The 21,817-nt window shown below is 41.5% G+C and overlaps 1 protein-coding gene across 2 annotated transcripts in view; it reads left to right on the forward strand.

Annotated features, from left to right (window-relative positions):
- EGFR (epidermal growth factor receptor) overlaps positions 1–15,156 on the forward strand; it is a 156,638-nt gene extending 141,482 nt beyond the window's left edge. Inside the window, exons 20-28 of one of the 2 annotated variants that reach the window (XM_027675804.1) lie at positions 1,929–2,114; positions 5,379–5,534; positions 6,366–6,441; positions 7,624–7,770; positions 10,685–10,782; positions 11,235–11,402; positions 11,496–11,543; positions 11,636–11,738; positions 12,745–15,156. In XM_027675804.1, the coding sequence (XP_027531605.1) occupies positions 1,929–2,114; positions 5,379–5,534; positions 6,366–6,441; positions 7,624–7,770; positions 10,685–10,782; positions 11,235–11,402; positions 11,496–11,543; positions 11,636–11,738; positions 12,745–13,121 (1,359 nt within the window). In that variant the 3' untranslated portion in view covers positions 13,122–15,156. Of the gene's footprint in view, positions 1–1,928; positions 2,115–5,378; positions 5,535–6,365; positions 6,442–7,623; positions 7,771–10,684; positions 10,783–11,234; positions 11,403–11,495; positions 11,544–11,632; positions 11,739–12,744 lie in introns of both variants that reach the window. The other variant, XM_027675802.1, reaches the window with a different exon arrangement.
- The last annotated feature ends 6,661 nt before the right edge of the window (positions 15,157–21,817 follow it).

The raw sequence follows: 21,817 nt of genomic DNA on the forward strand, positions 1-21,817 counted from the left end.
CTCATTATAACAGCTCAGTTTAGAAGCATAGGGAAATAAAGTTGTTTTGATCTCTGCTTACATCTGAGCATTGGATAACAAATTTTCAAGATTCTCTAAAAAATGCTGCCACAATATCTACAAAACTGAATAGCATATTGTGTTCTTGCTTTATCTTTCCTCAAGCTAGCCCATATAATCAGTGCTATTCATGGCAGAGGGTTGTTTTTCAATGACCTGCTGACATGCAGTAGGTTGAGGAGCACTTACGCAGTTCTGCTGGAGATCATCTTTAACCTGCCTGCCTGGAGGCCACTTTCATCCCAGGGGCTCCAAAACAAGGATACCAAATGTGGAATTAGCACCTCAGAAGAACCTGCATTATGTCATGTTTTGCCTAGGCTGGCATGTTAAACAACAATATCAAGACCAGGAAGTATTGCTTAAGAATTGGAGTTGCTTATTTCTTGAACATCATTGCTTTAATAACTTTGTTTAATAATAGTTCTTACCAGCTATACAGCTATGTGACATCTGTGGAGCGCTTGTTAGATGATGAGTCAAGTGCTATGGTATTTCTTCTCTTAAGCTCTTAGAAAGACTAGATTTGCTCCTTTCCTTGCCCCAGTAGTGTCTTCACTATTATTTTAGGCTTTGAGGGGCTACTAGCCTGTATTGCCAAGGGATGATTAGTTGGTGTTACTCCAGATGCTGTTAGGATGCTGACCCACTCACTGAATGGGAAAATTCGCATTTATTCCCCCTTGTGTTGCTTTTCCTCTAAAATATCTAGAAGTGACAGACTGTAAATCAGACACAGTTAGTTAAAGAAACTAAATAACTGCAGCTCTAATTTTTTTCCCCAGTTGGAATCCATTTTTTGAGCTGGCACTTGACAGTGGATTTCAGTATAAATATAGATCTCAAATTTCAACACATAAGTAGTTTTTGCACACAAAATCATATAGTCAGGAATGTTTACCTGATGGCCATGTTTAAGGATGTATTCGGTGTGTCTGGAGTGCAGTGCATCAGCCTCTGAAAGTGTCTCTCCCTTCCTAAAAAAGAACAAAAGAAAAGGAGGTACCTTGGGTACCTTAGCTAAGTACCTAAAGCTACATAGGGTGAAGCCAGATTTGAAAAAAGAGTTTTTCACATATTTGTGAAACTGAAACCCGAAATTCCAGTTGACCAAAGGGTCTATTATGCTTGGGCTTCCACATTGTAAATACCTTCCTGATATAATTTACATTGCTATATGAGTATAAAACACCTTTTCCAAATTGGGACAATATCTTCACTGGTGTTACTTAAAGACATATATTCAAGTTTCTAAAGTGGTGAACTGATTATTAATCTGTTTGGTTTGATGTGGACTGAAGAATAATATGGTCTCTTATAAATGAACCTGTCAGTCATGTTCTAGATGACAGCTTTGACTTTCTGAGTTAGTACCAACCTTGACAGAGGAGCAGAAGTCTCAAAAATACTGATTTCCAGTCAGTTTTGTGAAAAGATCTGTAGAGGAAAAAAAATCATATGACAAATGTTCACAAAATGTGTTGCCCTTGCAATTAGGTGCTCCAAATGGTGAAATCCCATCAGCTCCCAGCTGATGTTCAATTTATTAAATCTTCCTGGGTCTGTAAGTTTTAATCCCCCCAGGATTTTATGTTTAGTGTTTGCTTAGTGTACCAGTAGTGGGAGACTGGCTCTTCTGTGGCATCTCAGTGATGATTCAGTGTTAAAAATCTGGACGTTCCACTAAATGGAAAATATTTGGTCCACAGAGTGGGAAATATATGTATTTTGTATGCGATATGAGGCACAGAGTTTGCATATAATATTTTGGCAACCTGTTGAATGACCAACTTATTTTAAACTGCCTTCAAATATTTGTATCATGCCAGAGAGAGTGTTTCACATTGCTTTTTTTCCTTTATTCTCAGGAAGCTTATGTGATGGCTAGCGTTGACAATCCTCATGTGTGCCGCTTGTTGGGAATCTGCCTCACTTCTACTGTTCAGCTCATCACACAGCTGATGCCTTATGGCTGCCTCCTTGATTACATCCGAGAGCACAAGGACAACATCGGCTCCCAGTACCTTCTCAACTGGTGTGTGCAGATTGCAAAGGTAAGCGGACAGCACACCTCCAGATCAGCTAAAACTCAGAGATCTGACAGCATGTAATGTATTTATTTACTTACCTGTCTCCGTAAATCTTTCTGTTTCACCACCTGGATCCTAGATATCCTATACATGACAGTAAGGGGTTACTTTGTCTTAAACAATTTACCATTTTCATGCTAATGAGCAAACTTTAACTATTCTTCAAAATGCTCCAATTAATAATATTATCACCAAAGCATTTATATCCAAACCAAACACCTGCTATTGAAATAATAATGTGATCCTAATGTGATGCAACACAGGGGCATCATAGCAAAATGCTGCTTCCCTCAGTGAGTTTCTTTGGGCTGTGTCACAGGACAGTGATGTTGTTGAATACACCTTTTTTGTGTGCCTTGTAGAATTTCAGGCTGAAATCTCTGAGGCCTGAGATCAAACTGCTGATTATTGAATACCAGCTCCATTCTTGTACAGGCTGGCTGTGACCAAGAGACACTCAGGCATCCCAGAGCTGTTCTGTAATTTGTAGGCACTGAGTTGGTGTCTTTAATCTAACTGCAATGACCATAAAGTACTTATTGTCATACCTGGTACTGTTTGCCAAAGAGCAGCAAAGGAGACTGAAGTACAGCCTTTAGCTCTTAGCAGCAATATGTTGTATTTCAATGGTAGTTAGCCATTTGCAAGCATGGAAGAATGGAGCAAAAAAATAACTGCAGTTTGTCGAAGATCCGTCATATGAGATGCCAGTGTCCACAAAGCTTGGCTACTTTAATGCTGCTTATTTTGGGAATGCTGGTCTGCAGGCTAACCACACACTTAAAACCTTATCGGTCCCTTGAGACCTTGTATACATCCCAGGCTCGCCCAGCCGTGCTTTGCTTTGAGGAAACATGCTGAAGACCTCAGAAATGTATCCACCAAAAGTCTACTGAGCACATTTTTCATCTCAGTGTGTGTGTGCTTTTTTACGTTGCATTCCACAACAAGTGAATTTTAATTTATTTGTCCACCCGGGATGAGAGCTGCCTTTTTCTGACTCTTTTGCTCTCTTGTTTAAAATCAATTACTGCTCTTTCCTGGTTTCGGTCCCTTTGGAGGATTAGCTGGAAGCCACATTTCCCTCCTCCTTCTCCTTCTCCTTATTAATCTTTAAGGTGGCAAAATCAGTCCCCAAATGGATCCTTGGGGTATCACTTGCCCAAAAGGTTGCCATTCACAATTGTTAGCTTCTATTTGATTTTTTCATGTCAGTTCAACATTTGCCCATAGCAACCTCTACCCTCGCCAGCGATGCCTGACCTTCAAAATACTCCTTTGTGCTGTTCAACACTGAAGTTCTCCTCAAAGCACTCGTAAATCATGCATACGGCTTTTTCCCACCAATGTGTCTGGTGTTACTATTCTGTTAAAGTCGTTCCAGATTTTTGGACATTCTCTGACTCTTTAAAAATGTACTTTTGAGGGGGGGAAAAATTGCCACAAATATATGTCTGGTAACTAACCAGCAGGAGGCAAATACCCTGGGAAGTGTATTTTTGTTTCTGTTTTTACAGCTTTGAAATAAGTTTTCTTTTCATCTTCTACAAACATTATTTTCACTGAGGTATGGAGTCCTCTCTTTCAGACAAGATGTTTTGACAGAGCATAGACTCTCCATGTGCAGAAACACTGTGAAGGAACTCTTTGAACACATAGGTTTCATGCCTAATGATGAAAAAATGGTTTAAAACCCCAGGCCTGCACACAGTTAAAGATCTGCTGAACTTTCTAGACAAGCAGTTCAACATCTTCAGTGTAAGGTTATGCATGTGCAGAAGCCTTTCAACCATCAGCGTCTTAAACAGCTTAGTGTGAAACTGACATTCTGCTTTTCAGCAGCTCTGAGTCATTAGTCTCTGCGGCAACTCATGTTTAGCAGGAAATTTTTTGTCCTATTGGGGCTAGATTACGGAATTATTAGGATTTTAAAACAGCCTGTTTTCTGTCAGCAGCTCAAGAGTTTTTATTTCAAGAGCTCTGCTTGCTAAAGATCTATTTGTGTAAATCAGTGCACGCTACATAGTGGCACTGGGCCAGTTTGTTTGGGTGGTTTGTTTTGGCAGCATCAGCAGTGCATGGGTGAAGTTCTGCTCAGGGACTTGGGTGGAGGATTCGATGGTGGTCCAGGTTAGCAGTGGGCTTAGGAAGCAGGTGGAGGCTGGAAGGCAATTATTCCCTCGAGTCCTCTGCCATCACATCAACATGATCATTTTGGTGTTAACTTTGTAGTTAAAAGTAATGTTTTATTAACTCTCTTCATAAAAACATAAGCGCATAAGCTACTGCTAGCAGAAACCTATGGACTGGGAATAGTTGTGGGGTTTGGAAAAGATATTGCAGGAAACTTGGAAATTATGAACATTTTTTATTCCATGCACCAAGAGACTGGTATTGAGGGAAAGGGGAATAATCTCTGTAGTCAGAAACACAGCTCTTAAATTTATGTTTTCGAAGTCAGACCGGCACAATTAGTCATGTTCTTCCTCCAGAGGCAGTTGTACCAAAAAAGCACATATGCTATGGTGAAACCAGGCTAATCATGGGAGGCAGTGAAACTGGAAGAACTTGCCTTTTTCAAAGAGGACTTGTAAATGGATGTAACTCTGAGTTCAGACATAAAATGATGATTTTTTTTTTTTTAAATGTTTTATTTTTCATCTGTGCGGTGGGCATTGTTAGCAGGGAGAAGGCAGAGTACACTGTAATAAGACTCAGTATCAGCAACTTTGAATGATAGTCTAAATACTCTGTAGATTTGGGGTGCATATATATGGAAGGTGGTGATTCAGCTCTGTACTGTGCTCTCCTGGAGTCACTGGGGTTGCACAAGTGCAGCTGAAAGAAGAATTTGTCCTCTTATTTGTAAGTTCCATCTTGATTTCGTATTTCTTGAGCTAAATCCCAAAGGAACCACATCCCCTGTTACTATATACTGTACCCACTACTGTCTATTTTTCCTTCATCTCTCCGCCAGTGCATGGACCCACAAGAAGATTCCTGGAAGGTAGCAGTTATTTCTCCATGTAACTGTGCGAGCACTCATCCTCATCCTGCAATAAACATTATGTAAATTGAAATAGCCAGCCTTTTTCTGGAAGTGGGATAGGTTACCACGTGTTTACGGTGGTGTGCATAGTTACCAGAGAGCAGCTGAAGTTTGGTGACATTATTTGTGTGTCTAGGCTCAAAGTGCGTGATGCCTACCAACAGTGTGTCGTATTGTAGGGAATGAACTATTTGGAGGAACGTCGCCTGGTGCACCGTGACCTTGCTGCCAGGAATGTCCTTGTTAAGACTCCTCAACACGTGAAAATCACAGACTTTGGGCTGGCAAAGCTGCTCGGTGCCGACGAGAAGGAGTATCACGCTGAGGGAGGCAAGGTAAAGCACATCAGAGAATCAACTGCTGTGCAATCGCTAGAGCTTTTGCTTCCACACAAGCCTTAAACAAAGGGAAAAAATGGGACTGTGTTTTTCATAGCACTCAGCTGCCATCTCAGCATGCTGCCTTTGAAGCCTGTGGAAGTCCTCTGAAATCAGCCGAAGCAATGTCAGGCCAATGGGACTGCAGTGGGAGCAGAGGTAGCAGAGCAGTGAATGCTTTTGAAATTCCCACTCAGAATGTCTGGGAAAAAGCAAGATTATTTAAAAAAGAAAAAGGCTGAATTCATCAGTGTAGCCAAGACCAATAAGACTGTGCAGTTTATAAAGAGAAAGGGAATGTTGTATATTTATAGCAGAAGAAAGACCTGTCAGACTTGGTTCAACACGTCTTCATGTTGTGCTATGTGCTGATGGAGGGAATGTGTCCTGCTGAGAAATTAAAGAGAAGCTGCTTGCAAATATTGCAGCAACCATAAATAGAAAACATATGGGTGTAGATCATTCTTTGTCATGTAGCCTAAGATTGGATTTGTGTCCTGTTATGATAGAAGATTTAACAAGTAGTTATTTGACTGTTAAAAATGTTGTAAAACTATTTTGTAAGAGATATTTCTTATATGTCTAATACTCCACACATTCCCAGGTTCATCATAATATATGAAAATAATAATAATAAAGGGACTCAAAAGTTGCCTGCTCTACCATTCAGATAGCTGTGTTGGTTGGTTGGTTGTTTTTTTCCTTCCTTGATTTACGTACCACCTGGTGGTAACTATCACTGGTAAATTTTAGATCAGTCTCTTAAGGATTCTTTGTGAATTTTCCTAGGTTCCAATTAAATGGATGGCCTTGGAGTCAATTTTACACCGAATTTACACTCATCAAAGTGATGTCTGGAGTTATGGTGAGTTTAAAAGCAGCTACAATTATTGTAGATGGGTTGGAAAATTGCAGGATTTGCTAGTGACTCTACACTGGCCTTTTTGCATTCTACTGTGAGAAGAACAGGAGATCAAATATATAAATACTGGGCTGAAATCACCTATCCAACAAAGTAAAATTCCTGTGAAACTGCATGTTAGTGAGGTGTAAGATGTTTTGCAGAATAATCTTTCTGGTAATGAGCCCTCCCCTGAATAGGGCTGCAGGTAAGAGACTCTGGTCCATTTGCTGAAGTTCTGCTGATGGTTTTCTTCAGCAGCTTCACATGAAATATAATGGACCTGATAATAAAGCCGTGTAACTAGAAGGAGGACTTAAAAACATTGGCAACACTGTCAGTCAGTGTCTAATAACCTTGCTGTGGGCTAAAAAGCTTGTGCTGTCCTGGTGTTGAGAGGACAATGCTAAAAGGGAAGCAAAGTGATAACCTCCTTAGAGAATTTATTTTGTATTTGGTGTAATTCATAAGCTAGCGTGAAAAAAAGGAGCAGAAAGGAAACTTTTCAAAGCAATGTATTGCAAAATTTTCCCCCCATGAACTCTTATATTCCTGGAAAATATTTAATGCAGATGGTCAGATCCTGTGTCCTTTTAAAAAAAATACAGCCTCTGGTCTTCTTAATCCATTTATGTATCTTGGCATCCAAAATCTTGTTTTGTATCCTAAGCTACTAGACAATCACAACAGCTACATCACAAGAGTCCATGGTATGTCAGCAAATGACACTGAGGCAGCTGGTTTGCACATCTTTCAAAAACTGCTTTTGCTTGTCTCCAAAGAGATTGTTTTCAAACAAAAAGACAACTTTCATTTTTAAAACCACTTGCTCAGTTGGAATCAGTAACCTTTATTTTCTTTCTGTGGGGCTGGGAAGTTTGTGGAATGTTCAACACTAAGATATTAGCTGAGATTAAAAAAAAAAGGGGGGGGGGGAAGCAAATCCTTTAAGGAAAGCAGGATGATTTCAACCTTTTATATTAGTCTCTCTTTAAAATTGTGGCAGAAAATGTTTTCTCTGGTTAGGGTTCTGGCAACACAGTGCTTCCAGGAGAGCCCTCTCTGCTTGCCACCTGTCTGCACCCATGCCAAGCAACCCAACTCCTGGCAAAGTTGCTCTCATGGTCTTCTCTTCCCACTCTGCAGGTGTGACAGTTTGGGAGCTGATGACATTTGGGTCCAAGCCGTATGATGGGATCCCTGCCAGTGAGATCTCCTCTGTCCTGGAGAAGGGCGAGCGTTTGCCACAGCCCCCAATCTGTACCATCGATGTGTACATGATCATGGTCAAATGTGAGTTCACATTTCAGGTTGTGGGTGCTCATTTAAGCTGAACACAGTTGCCTTTGTTAGGTTACATTTGTGTGTGCTGTGTTCTTGGTAATGGCACAGAAGTAGGGTTATGTAAAAAGAGTGGTGACACCAGAGCATGTTCCCGCATCTTGAGCTTTGTTTAGGAGCATGGGATATGATTTCATGAGTCATTAATTCAACCAACTAACGTTTTTTTCACCATTCACACCACTGGCTGATATTGTCAATTATTTTAAATGGATATGGTCAGGCAGTATAAATTAGCATAACACCAACCACTTTACCTGATACTCTGTTTTTGTATGTCTAGAAAATAAAATGAACACTGCCGTCTCCTCTAGGCTCACCCCTAGCTCAGTAATATGCCTCCTTCTGCAACCACATATGTGGATTATGTCCTTTTACTAAAGGAGTGCCAGGAGCACAGGCAGCACCATAATGACAGATACACATAAGGGTCCAGAGTTCCTCTTCCAGTTTCTTCCTCGTTTTTGGATGGCCCCTTTTTGGCATGCAGCTGTTGCAGCAAAGTAGCTCAAGAGCAGAGAGTCTCTGAAGCACTTTTTGGCCACTTAAGGGCACGTCAAAGGGCTTCTGGACCTCTAACCCTCTTTCCATCTATATCACCTGCTAAAATGTCAGATTATTACCTGGCTTCCCACGCATCTCTAGGCCATAACTGCTGCATCCATGCCCGCTGCTGGGAGGATGCTGATAAGCAGCCCACTAGGTGGCATTTAAGACCTTCTCACTGGAGCAACATATACCTGTTCCTGAAATCGGAGCCACGTTACTACAAACTCTCCATAGTGCAGCACTTTTTGGGAACCCTGGAGCATCCACATGGCACTGTGTTGGAACAGGCACCACACGAAGCAACCCTGATCCCATGCTCAACAGGGCAGGCAAGAAATGGATGCAGGTGTGTGCACCTAGCCTGGGAGCTGCCCAGACCCCAAAACAGTGTCCTAGAAACTCCTTCTCCGAGATGCTGAACCCCACTGACACCTCATCCCACTGCCTTTCCGTAGGGTTAGTCCAGATGTAGAAAGGAGGAATTTTTACAGGCACCTAATTGGGTACCTGTTGCTTTTAAAACACAACCAATAGAGTGTCCCCATCCGCTTTCATACTATTGCACTGAATTTAAATGCAAGTGTTAGGATCTGGGGTTTGAGCCTTCCTTCTGGCACAGGGCTCAGTTGCACATCTTTCACTGCTCTGATCACCCCATGTTTGCAGGCTACAGTGCAGACCCTGTTGAAGCTGTGCCATTTTGTCTAAAGGACTACAGGAATCCCAGTTACCTGTTTTATAAGAAGAAAGTATAAGCTGAAATGTTCAAAGTTATTGCACAATAATTACTATTTTTTTAATTTAAGAAACAGCATTTAAATGTCGGCAACTCAAAGTGAGAAACAGTAGATGCTACTCCTGCAAGAACAGCAAACTTCCAAATGCTTCACTCTGTCTAAAAGCAAAAAGCTTTCTTCTTGAATTAGCGAGGAATATATTTCTAGCATGGTAAAAAGTCACTGAAAATTATGAGATTTTGTCTAATGCAGATTTCAGATGACATGTTAGCACTTCATTTCTCCATTACTGTGGATAAGTGTCGCTGTTGGAATGGACGTGCGAAACGAAAAAAGGTTCCAGCAAAGTTTATTCCCAAGAAAAAGCAGAACACTGGGGCTGCTTCGCAACCCCTTAAGTACAGTTTTTGAACACACGTAATCCACACGGATAGGACAGTTCAAACTCTCACACCAGAATTCTTACAGCTAATAGGTGCATTTTCTAAACTCTACTTTCTCACAACAACTTTGCTCTTTCCCAAAACAGCCCTTTTCTTTCCCACAACAGTCCCGAGCACCTGCTCTTATTTTTCTTCTCATGTTGATGTTTTTCCCGACCACTCTCGTTCAAAACAGGTCTCTGTTCTCGTGAGACAATGTTCCTGTTCCCACGGGACAGCTTCCTCAGGATGCATCAGTATGTTGTCGGGATCAGGGCCTCCATTTTCAGTCCTCTCTTTCAGTCCATCTCAGGGGTATACTTTGATCTGGTCAACATCTGTTGCTTCGTCAGTAAGTGCCAAGGTGCTGACAGACCCGCTGTCAACCCCGACAGATAAGGTGTTTCTTCTGAGTTCCTCTAGACACACTAAGTTTGACTTCTGTTGTTTTTAATTTTAAACACAAGAGTCTCCAGATCAGCTTATCTGTGAGTTGACGACAGAAAATGTGGGTTTCCTAACTAATATCACATGTAAACCCACCAGTATCTATATTCTAAATCTCTTCTACCATTGGTCCACACTAAGCTATAGGACTTCTTTTTGTTAAAGTCTGTTTACTAATTAAATACAGCTTAGATATAGTTAATTGCAAAATGTCCTCAGTGAGGATGTTTTGAATTTTAGAAGACATCTGGTACAGGAGGCTTCTGCTGTAGGCTTCCCAGGACTCCATGAAGCAGTGCAGGGACTGTCAGACAGTCAAATCATGGTACCTCTGCAGGCACCCACTGATGTTTTTTTGCTTTCTCTCCTTCAAGAGCATTTTCAAAGCAGACTTAATTTGCATTATCCCTCAGGTGGGACCTGCTGCCCACATGGAGATAGGCCAGCAGGAGAGGAGACAGGCTCAGCCTGCAGCTTTTCCAACATGGGGTTTTCTTACCTCCTTTCTTCTTCCCAAAACTCCCAAGATCTGCATTTTAAATGCTGAAATTCACACCAGTGGCTGGTGAATGAACTTTTTATGGTGGTCCCTTAGGGGTAGCTTCTTTCTTTGTTCCACGCATGGCACTGCTCTTTTTGCTGTTACATTTTATTTTAAACTCTGCGTTTGATCACCAAAACAACTTTATTTGTGCATTGCTTTCCCTCCAGGTTGGATGATCGATGCAGACAGCCGTCCCAAGTTTCGTGAACTGATAGCTGAATTCTCGAAAATGGCTCGTGACCCTCCACGCTATCTCGTTATACAGGTACTAACCACAGTGGTTATTTAATGGGCATTTAATATGAAGCCCAAAATTATTAGTAATGCATATGAAAACATATAATACTGATAACTTAAGGCCAGATTTATTGTTGCTTTCCAGGTCTTAACACATTCAGCTAGAACCACAAACAAAATCTCAAGTCTGGTCACTATTTTCTTAGTACTGGTCCCAGTCTAGGACCAGCAACAGTCCATACTACAGTCATGAGAGGAAAACAAGAGTTTGATCCTCTTCAAAATGTATCTATTTTACAGGAGCTTGGACAGAGATTGCAGGCCCAAGTTCCCTTAAACTCTGGGTAAATTTGGTTAAACGCATAGATCCAGATTTTGCATCTTGGGCCTCTTGCTAAATTACTTTGTCTCACAGAAGAGGGGATAACAAGTGCTTGAAAGGAGTCTGCAAGTCCTCTCCCATGCTGACTTTTTTCACAGGGAGATGATAGGATGCACCTGCCCAGCCCTACAGACTCCAAGTTTTATCGCACCCTAATGGAGGAGGAGGACATGGAAGATATAGTGGATGCGGATGAGTATCTTGTGCCACACCAGGGCTTTTTCAACAGCCCTTCGACATCCCGCACTCCCCTCTTGAGTTCATTGGTATGAAACTTTTCCACTGTGGAAACATGATAAGCAATTTTAAGAGTGAACTGCTTCTTGTAATGTCTGTATTTTCTTTCTCTATCTTCTAAGAGTGCTACTAGCAACAACTCTGCTACAACCTGCATTGACAGGAATGGGGTAAGTGGAATGACCTTTAAAAAAGGAGTAACTCCTCCTATGTGGATCAACTTCTACAAAACAGTTCCTTTACTATTGTTTTCACCTAGCAGGGACACCCTGTGCGGGAAGACAGTTTTGTCCAGAGGTATAGCTCAGACCCAACAGGCGCATTCTTGGAGGACAGCATAGATGACAGCTTCCTGCCAGCCCCAGGTGAGTACCTCTCCTGTGTTTCCACCTCATGGCCACTCATTCACAAGCCTTTGGGTTGTAAATGTAATTATTGCCCTTCTTTTTTTACAGCAAGCAATTCAAATGCTTGCTACCTTTCTTTGCTTAGTAAACAGAGGTGGAAAAGTGCACACATATCCTTTTCTTAGACTTTATCTGGCTGCTTCTGCCCATTTCTCATTTCAGTTCCCTCACAAGCCAGGTTCCTCATGTTTGCTGTATGTGCCATCTAGCCAGAGAGTTTGCATGTGTGGTTATATGTTTAAAGCTTTCTACTTGAGAAAATATCGTCTACAAAATGGGTTTTATCCCCTAAGTCATTTCAGCAATATAAAGAGCTTTATGGCAGTTTCATTGCTTTCAGAAGTGGATTCACAGAAGGCAGTTTATGGTTTCACATAGACTTACAGCATAGGTGGTCAGAAAGCGAGCCAGCAAGCACTGAGGGGGATGGGGATGCGTTACACAGTCATGATGCTTTGTGTCCTTAAAAAATCCCAACCAACCTTTCCAAGAATATGCCATAGCTAAAAAGGGTGAAAGGCCCTGTGAGGAATGGCATTGAAGTGAAATGTGGGGTTCCTGTATTTACTGGTCATTTTTCTCATCTCCAAACATTTTTTCTAGAGAAACAGCTTCTGGCAGCTAAGCTCTCAGACTGCCATTTCAGAACACTATCTGGGACATAGCCACCCACACGTCACTAAAATCAGCAGTAGCTATCTCACTGTCTCGTGGTCCAAGCCATCTTTCTGCTGGTTTGCAAACAAAATTCTTGAAGGTGAACCTCAGGGCAGAGCATTTGGTGTGTTCGGTGCCACGGAATGGCAGTTCCTGCCTTTGGTCCTTTTCCACTTGGGGAAGTTCAGTGATGTGCCATGAGCAAAGAGCAAGTGGCAGCTGGGTTGAAACTACATGTCAAGTGACGCAAATGGCTGCATTAGTTTCATGTCTTCATTTTCTTATTTTTATTTTCTTTTTATTCTAGAGTATGTAAACCAGTTGGTGCCCAAGAAAGCATCTGCCTCAGCAGTCCAGAATCCAATCTACAACAACTTCTCTCTCACAGCAAACTCAAAGGTCCCCACGGACTCCAGCTACCAGAATTCACACAGCACAGCTGTGGACAACCCCGAGTATCTCAACACTAACCAGTCTCCACTGGCAAAGACCGTCTTTGAAAGTTCTCCTTACTGGATCCAGGCAGGCAACCACCAAATAAATCTGGACAATCCTGACTACCAGCAGGACTTCTTACCGAACGAAACCAAACCTAATGGTCTCTTGAAAGTTCCTGCAGCAGAAAACCCAGAGTACTTGAGGGTAGCGGCACCAAAAAGTGACTACATTGAAGCCTCAGCATGACCATGGAGAATTTCTCTTGCAGCAAGGCAAGCCAGACTCTTAAGTGAATTATCTGGCTGCTGCAAGAATGGACTCTGTCTCAGAGCAAATGGCAACTGCAATGCACCAATAAGCACACCTCTCCTTTTCAGCATGGGGGCTGAAACTGCGAATCCCGTCTGATGGTAGTTTGGGTCTTTTCTTGCCCATTTCCATGAAATAACTGAGGCCCATAGCCTGCACTCGGACATCTGTTGGGATGGAGCAGGATCTTCCTGGACTGAAGAAATATGGATGCATTTCTTTCATTTTCAAATGGTAGCATGGTAAAAAGCCACTCTGGGATGAACTCGAGAGCTGTACACATTGTACAGTCAAATTCCTTTCTACAGTCTGTATTTTTATAAATGTTTCTAACAGAACTTTTGGATCTTTTACAAAATCAGATGCTTGTACTGCTGTTCTGCTATGTGGTGCTCAGATCACCAGCAGGAAAAAAAATATTACCAATAGTTTTCCAAAACTCCTGGAACCGAAACTGTTATTCCAAACCACTGAATTTTTACAAATTGGCTCCATATACTGCCTTTTGGCCCAAAGGTGAGAAGTGCACCTAAGGGAGGTGTGAGCAATTCTTCCCAGGGCAGTATGGATTGGATTGCTCCAGAAGAAACTAGCACAAGGAGCAAAGTGGCACGATGCATCACCTGCTAACCACTACTGCTAAGAACTGACAGAAGGAACTCACCTCAAGTCATCTTTGAATCATACATGATTCTAAAGTGCTCACTAGTCTGTTTTCTAATGGTCAAACCCAAGACATTTTTTTTCTGATCCCTTATGCAGCTGTCAAGTTGTCAAAATGCCTTTCTTCAACAAAACTGTTAAAGATGTTGCCGTAACTGAAAAATGAAGTGTCAAATAATGTTTAACAGACCTTAATTAAATGTCAAGGAAATGCAGATTGTGGCAAATTGGAACATTCACGAGACAAACTGGAAGAACTATACTAAATTAGACTTGACTAGAGCAAGAAACACAGGTAGCTCTAGCCAAGCAGTTTTATTTCCCTTCTTAAAGGGCAGAAATCATTTTCCCTTATACATGTGGCAAAGAAAAGGCGTATATAAGTGTTATACTTCAAGGCAGAATACTGCCAGTTGCTGTTCCACACTGGGGCAGAGGCCGGGGCTGGTTACATGTCCCTTTGGGGTTACATATCCTGGCAATGCAGGAGGAACAGTGAGAATAAATTAAGGAAAAAATAATCCAGAGTGATGGAATATATTATCTCCCTCTTCTAAAACATAGGGCTGCCTGCTACTTCTTTAAAATACACAGCATCATCTTCTGGTTATCAGTATGGTATAGGCAGGCGAGGCAAGGCTAAGATTTTAGCTTGACAGTATAAATCAATCACAGCAGCAAAAGCAACTACTCTTTCCAGTGACCCATAAAATTATTCCATCATTAACATTTCTTATGAGTGTAGGAGGAATAAAGTGCCTTAGTCAGTCATTTAGATGCATCCCACCAGCAAATTGGCAGTGCTATTTTAATCAAACCACTAGATCAGAAGGCAAATGCTCATTTTGGGACGAAGGCCCTTAACTGGTTGAATGTTGGCAACTTGCTTGAGGGTAGCATAAGCAGCTGACTTGCAGAGGATCTGTAGTCTATATCAAGTAGCAAGAAAGAGTCAAATTTATGCTGCTGCTGTGGTTTGAATACATCAGTATGTGTTTCAGTTTAAGGATTGCATCTGAAGTCCAAGATAAACCAGCAAATCCTTAGAACACTCTTTTTACAGATTTATTGAGGGAAGAAGAAGAACAGTCATGTGGAATGACCCTTTTTGTAAGTAACATGGTGTAAAATGCATTAACAGCTTGTGTGTGTACAGTGGCTCATGGGCCACACTGCTGTCTAGCATAAAGCAGCATGCTGATCTCTTCTCTGGGGTGACCAGTGACAGGACCTGAGGGAATGGCCTGAAGTTGTGTCAGGAGAGGTTTAGGTTGGATATTAGAAAAAGGTTCTTCACCCAGAGAGTGGTCAGGCAATGGAACAAGCTCCCCAGAGAAGTGGTCACAGCACCAAGCCCGACAGAGTTCAAGAAGCTTTTGGATGATACTCTCAGGCACATGGTATGACTCTTGGGGATGGTCCTGTGCAGGGCAAGGAGTTGGACTGGATGATCCTTGTAGGTCTCTTCTGACTTAGCACATTCTGTGATACTGGACAGAATCCAGAGATGGTCCTCTTTGGTAGGTGTGTCTCACCATGACCAAGCCCCAGGCATAGCAGTATGGAGGATGCAATATTTGAATTTGATTATTAGTGGCTTGTGTTTAAAACACTAACCAAAATTCATTTCCCATGTCCAATTAGCAGCAGATTTCTCCTTGCATTCCTGAGATCAGATTTGTTGTGTTGCTCTCACAAGCGTGCAACATGTATGCACAGGCATTGCTGCTGTTCTCCACCCACCGCCTTGGGAGAAATGTACATAAAACTAAAAAAAGATCTTAACAGAATTCACAGATAATTTTCAATTTGCTAAAGCTGCTATGTCTCCAAGCAGAACACTAGAAAAGCATGCAAATGCATGTTCTCCCACAGAATCTTCTGAACACTATTGCACAAAGGAATTTATTGATGTTTTGTTTTAATCTGTTAGCTAAAACAAAAAAGCCACTGAGCAGTATCAATATGTATCACCAGCATTATGTAGCATGAAAATTATTTAATAGAGGTTAATACACTTGCCCTTTTAAAACAATTTAGGAGGGATTCAGTAGCAATTCCTTGCTAAAAACAAGGAGATTCATCTAAAAATTAAGCAATGTAAGTTTAAAAGAGCATCACATTTTGAATTTGATGGTTTTTTTGAAAAAAGTAGGAAAGAGGATGTAGAACCACGAATTCTCAGTACGAATGTAAATTCCAGATTGGTGGGATCAGCTATGTTGTGAAGTATTTCTGGTAAATAGGCATCCTGTAAGCCATGATTTGTAAATTGGCAGGTCAGTAATGATTCAAAAGCCAGCAAAAAATAAAAACTGGATTGTGCCTGCAGGGGCAGATACAGTGGCACTGGGAGTGGATGGGACTGTGCAGCTGCATGGCTGTCGCTGGAGGCACAGGTGCTGTGCAGTGTGATGCTCGTAGGGTAACAGACAATAGCAATAAACCTAATTATTTCCAGCAGGATTAAAAAAAAAAGAACCAATAAGGAGCTGAAATGTCCTGGTTTTCCCACTGCAGCTCATTGCACATTTAACAGCAAGGAGGCCCCTGCGGATCATAGGTGCTTATACAGGCAAACATGGTTAGGCAGCATAAATCAACATCCAAAAATAACTTGAAAATTCAGCTGGAGGTATGGGTAGAAAGGGCTGATTTCAAAAACACAGCTAAATAGGGAAATGTAACATGCCACAGCCACTTTTAAAAGCTAACAGTCTTACTAATAGAGAAAATTAAAATTTCCCTTTTTACGGAATTTTTAATGGAAGGCAAAATAAAATACAAGTCAGTCCTTAGTGTCTATCATAAAACAACAGTTAATACAGAACTCCTTTTGTAATATTAATTCAGGACTTTTAATAACTGCTTAGTATATGAAAATGTAAGTTAAATCAAGAGTCTTCATCTTACTTTGCTGTTTTCCAGTCATTGTGTACAGTGCACTTGACTTCATTTTGGGCCTTGGGTTGTTCCTGCTGCAAAGAGAGTTGGCCTGGGAAATTTTTTTCATATTGCAATTGATTTTGTCAAGTAAATTCATTGAGAGGTCAAGGGCCTGCTTGTGTTTCCAGCTGACAGGCAACATTGCAGTGAGTTTTCTAGACAGAGAGTTGGAACTAGATGGTGGTTTCTGGAATGCGTTGGGATGATGCCCCATCCCACCAACCTCACCATCAGATGGCCACGTGAAGCCTTGGCATTAGAAAATGTTGTCCCATGGTTTATTTGAAAAGAAGGGTCTTGTGTAGGGAGAGTAATGCAAGGGAAGGGCTTCATCTGGCCCATCCATATCTAAGATAGCTGCTGAATTTGCCCAGGGCCACTGAGGCCACTGACTGTTCCTGAAGGTATAGGTAGCTCCTATCCCTGCTACCAGCTAGATATGAAGCCCCTTTGCAGAGATTGCTTGTGCAGAAAGCAATGTACGTGCCATTCATACTATGGGGTGTATTTCTTCTCTTCCCAGGGAGATGTAGTTAGGTTTACAACAATGTCACAGGACCTCAAACAGCTTGAAAAGGTCCCATCACAAGGTGCCTGAGGTGACCTTGCTCTGTCTGTGGATGCTCCAATGTGCCAAGGAGAAACTTTGCATTTCCAGACAAGAGCTCATTTTTCACATTCGGAGTTCAACATCTGTTAGTATGACCACTGCCTCTCAATTGAGCAGTTACGGTACGCTGGCTTTTGTTCCCCCAGCATTTCTCTGTGAGAAAACATCTGAATTAGGACCAAATATGAAAATGTACCTGTGTCCTCCTTCTTGATGGAAACTGTATACTCATGAAATGTCAAACTCTGGGTAGAACACTTAGCAAGAATGCTTTGTAATGTTTTATCACCACTGGTTCAAATTTTATATTGAGATCCCTTTTTCTAGCCTTCTTTTTGTAAGTGCTCCCTCTTTGTTCTGACATACAACTTTCAAGGAGCCTTTTTAAAATAACAAGGAAAATAACAGGAAAAAAAAATTATACAAAAGAAAACCGTGACACCTTCAAGTAGCTTGTCAAATGGGCTGCATTAGGACCAAAGATGTTTTGTCTTGTTTTCTTGCTTTAAAGGAATAGGGTATTGATCACTACTTCCCCTGCCTCTCATTACAGAGAAGAGCTACAGATTTCCACTCTTCATTGGGGCTGGGTCAGACCTCCACTGAGCCAAGAGAGCTTGGCAGGAGGGTGAGGCCTGTCCATAGAAAACCAAACTGAATATCAGGACAAGGTATCACTTCAGGGCCAAACCTACAACCTCTACTCCATATTGCACTTAATGCAATATCTAAACAGGGACGTAGTAAAGGAAAAAAAGAAGCAAATACATGATGTTTTGGCTTAACATCAGGAAAAAGTACAATAATACGAAGATGAGACATGATGGGTTTTTCTGTGAGGAAGTGTGTAGGCAGGCAGTGAGACTTTAAAACGATAACACTTTTGGTTATATATTACTTTAATTATGCAGGGGAGTTGAAATCATGGTGCTCCCATGATATGCTTTGTTTTCTGCCATACATCCTGCCTGCATTTGACGTAAAGTGTTTAGGCAGATCACTCGTATTACCATGGCCATGTGGATTGAGAACTGTGGGTTGCTTCAACACCTTCTTTTTATGCAGGGAGATAAAAGTGTGGTTATAGTAGGCTATACCACAGATAGTGGTCAAGCTAACCCTCAACAGCATCCAAAACTGGGTTTCCTGGGGGAAAAAGTTGATAACTGCGGACCCACCTGACAAAAGATGCACCAGTTGTTGCAGTGCTGGCAACAGGCAGTTGGCAGCAAGCAAAATGCGTTCAGCCAAGATTCAAGTTTGGTGCTTCACCAACTTTGCTGTCATGGTCTTACATGATGCAGATGGAGCTGTCTGGATGTACAACAGCACAGGTCCTGTGGTCTCTTTGTAGCTCTCACTTTGAAGTAATGGATTTTTCTGATTAATAAAGTGAAAACATGAAATCAAAAATACCGTTAACAATAGGACTGGTAGAAGGTGTTGTTCCTACATAGCCAATATGGTACATCATTTCCAGTCACACTGGAGTTTATCCAGACTCTTCTCCTTACCTCTCGCAAGCTAGCTAGAGAGTGTGCATTTGCTACCACCATCAATGTTATCCTCGTATTTTATGAAAGGGAATAATCAAAGTAGTTGGCTACAATGATAGGAGGCTTGGCTCACATACCTAGGTTGCTTTTTTAATCCTACATTCCTTATATTGTTCCCCTTGAAATTAATGGGATGTTTAAATTCATTACACTGAGAGTATAAAACAAGACTAATGCTGAGTGATTTTTGAAAATCCCTCAAAATAATCAGAGATCCTATGGATCCATTGCCCGTTTTAGGCTGCTTTGTATTGATGCAATCAACCGAATATAAGGTATGATGTCTTGGTTTTTATAAACTGTCAAGCAATATATTCATAGATACAGATGGTACCCTTGCAGCATTGTAAAGTTACTCAACTATGAAAGCACTATTTGTACAATAAGAAACTGTTGACTTTTATATGGTTTAATGGTTTATACTGTTGATCAAAGATTGTTTGTATATGACGATAAAAAATGAGGTGTATATTATTCTTTTTAATTGTTTTTAATTTTTGGAAAACTGTTATTGTAATATACCGTTGTATTTGGGGGGAACAAAAAAGCAGTGGCTAGCTTGTAGCTTGTAGCCAGAGAAGAACTCACATTAAGGGTTCTTTATTGGACTTAGATTTTTTTTTTCTGGTAAAATTTGTCACCTTGGGGATTTATCCAGAGCTTAGTGAAGCTAGTAACAGCACTCCTTCCTCTCTCCAAGACTCTTTGGCTATCTGTATGCACAGTGCTGGAGTTTCATAATGTGAGCAATAATACAGGTAACACTCGTGACCATTGGAAGTGCAATATGAAAGCCCAGGTGCTGCTTATCAGGGCCCTAAAAATGCTGATCTTTTAAATTACATGGCAGGTTCTCACTTCACTTTCATGACAAGAGCAGAAGCAGAGTGAAAGCAGAGTGAAAGCAATCCCTCGAAATCCATGTGATGTGTTGTGTGTGAAGCCATAGTGCTGGCCATTTCTTAATTGCATAGCTAAGGCAAAATAAAGTCTCAACCAGAGTCACTGGTGACTTACATTGTTGTACTACACTAGGCAGAAAGAGAAACTCTGTTAGCAGTGGCAGTCAAATGAAGCCCTGGTGTCCTCTGAGTATTGGTGTTTAATTATCCAACTGGTTGAGCATGTAGCAGACAAAGATTAAAGGAATTGCAGGGTCCTCAACATAACAGAGCAAAATACAGTGCATTGGCAAGGCGGTAAAGAAGAGAGGAGCTGGAACTGTCAGTATGCATTCAGCCCAGATAGGTCCCCAGTATCACAATTAGTAAATGAAATAATTTTTGTCTTTATAGGTGAACTTTGTAGACAGAAAAAAAAAAAGAAAGCCACTACAGCACCTTTGTCATTCTCATTTTTCCATACAGTCCCTTCCGGTACATAGGCTGCATGTTTTACCAGCTCAACCTACTTTATGCAGAAATGATGTAGTCTTAATCTTCATATTACTGGTTCTCAGAAATGTCTAATGCGTATTAATGCATGATATTTTTATTTTAATAAAAGTAATTAAATAAATCTTTGCTCTTTTGGCACATAATTCTCCCCCCCCCTTTAGTGATCAGCTGGCTTGAGAAGATTCTGGATAAGTTAGTATTGCTATGAAGAAGAATAATTAGTATTAATATCAAGAAGGAAACTGAAATGTATGTGGTACATCTGTGCACCTCCTCTGTGAAGATCAGAAAACAACTCCTAGAACCAAAAGTCTTTATCACACCGGAAACTGCTATTCTCTGCCTCTGTCAGAGGCAGAGCAGCGCCTCCATACTGACTCCAGAGAGGTGGGGATAGTGATGTGGTAAATCCCATTGTCAAAGCACCAAAAGAGAAGAATTTACAACTAAGAATCGTGTAAGTATAGGAAAGCATGGGTATTTGGGAAGGATGAACATTCAGAAATGCCACTGAGTTCACTGCTGTCAACTTCAAATAAACATAAAAGTGACAGAGGGTGCAAGAGGAGAAGACAGCCAAAGAAAGACAGCTGTGGTTTAACCCTCATAACTGCCTGCACAGGATATGGCAGATTAAGATAAGATAAAGAAAATTACTATTTAGTGATAGGAATACGACTCTCCAACATGCTTCTACTTTATCAGCAGCAGCCCTAAGCAAGCCTTACCTTTTGGTACTCCTCACCTTGACCCAGGAAAACAACAAAGCCAGCCTCTGAGGAACTAATCTGAATGCCCAATAATTACATTAGATCACATAAGAAGTAAGAGCTAACATGCTCTGAGGGGACACACAGCTATAGTCAGACCACCTATCATGGCACCTGGGACAGACCTACATACCTCCTTCAGCACTGAACTGGAAGGGCTTCACCATCACTCTCCAGGGCAGTCACATTTCAGCAGTAACTGGTCACAAATGGCCTTGTTTGTTCCTGTCCTAAGGCTGCCAACCAGGGCAGTGCTTCTGCAGCAGCATTTGATAAGGAGTATTTGTACCAGGCATGAGTCTGGCAAGAAAGAGAGACCTTGCAGTTACCAAAGGCAGGTGCTGGGAACAGCAGAGAAGGTGACTCGGCCTCCTTAAGGTGGCATTATGTTTGCTGGGACAGACAGGCTTAGTTCTTATGCCAGTGCCCACCTGGGTTAGACCCATGGCACCCCAAGAAGGTACCACGGCAGGCACAAAGGGACATGTCCTGCTCAGGTTGCTCAGTAGGGTGGCTGACCTTGCTCCCCACATTCCTGCCTACAGGATGAGGTGCCTTGCTTGGAACCCACCTGTAAGTATATACGGGGAAGTAAGCCTCCAATCCCACAATGTGAATTCTTGCTGCTATTTAGTTGAGAGAGGAGTTGAAATTGCAGATCAGGTGGTGCTTTAAATTGTTTGTTGGGAAT

This window comes from Neopelma chrysocephalum, unplaced genomic scaffold (assembly GCF_003984885.1).
Source record: "Neopelma chrysocephalum unplaced genomic scaffold, ASM398488v2 Primary Assembly neopelma1_26, whole genome shotgun sequence".
NCBI classification, from domain to species: Eukaryota; Metazoa; Chordata; class Aves; order Passeriformes; family Pipridae; genus Neopelma; species Neopelma chrysocephalum.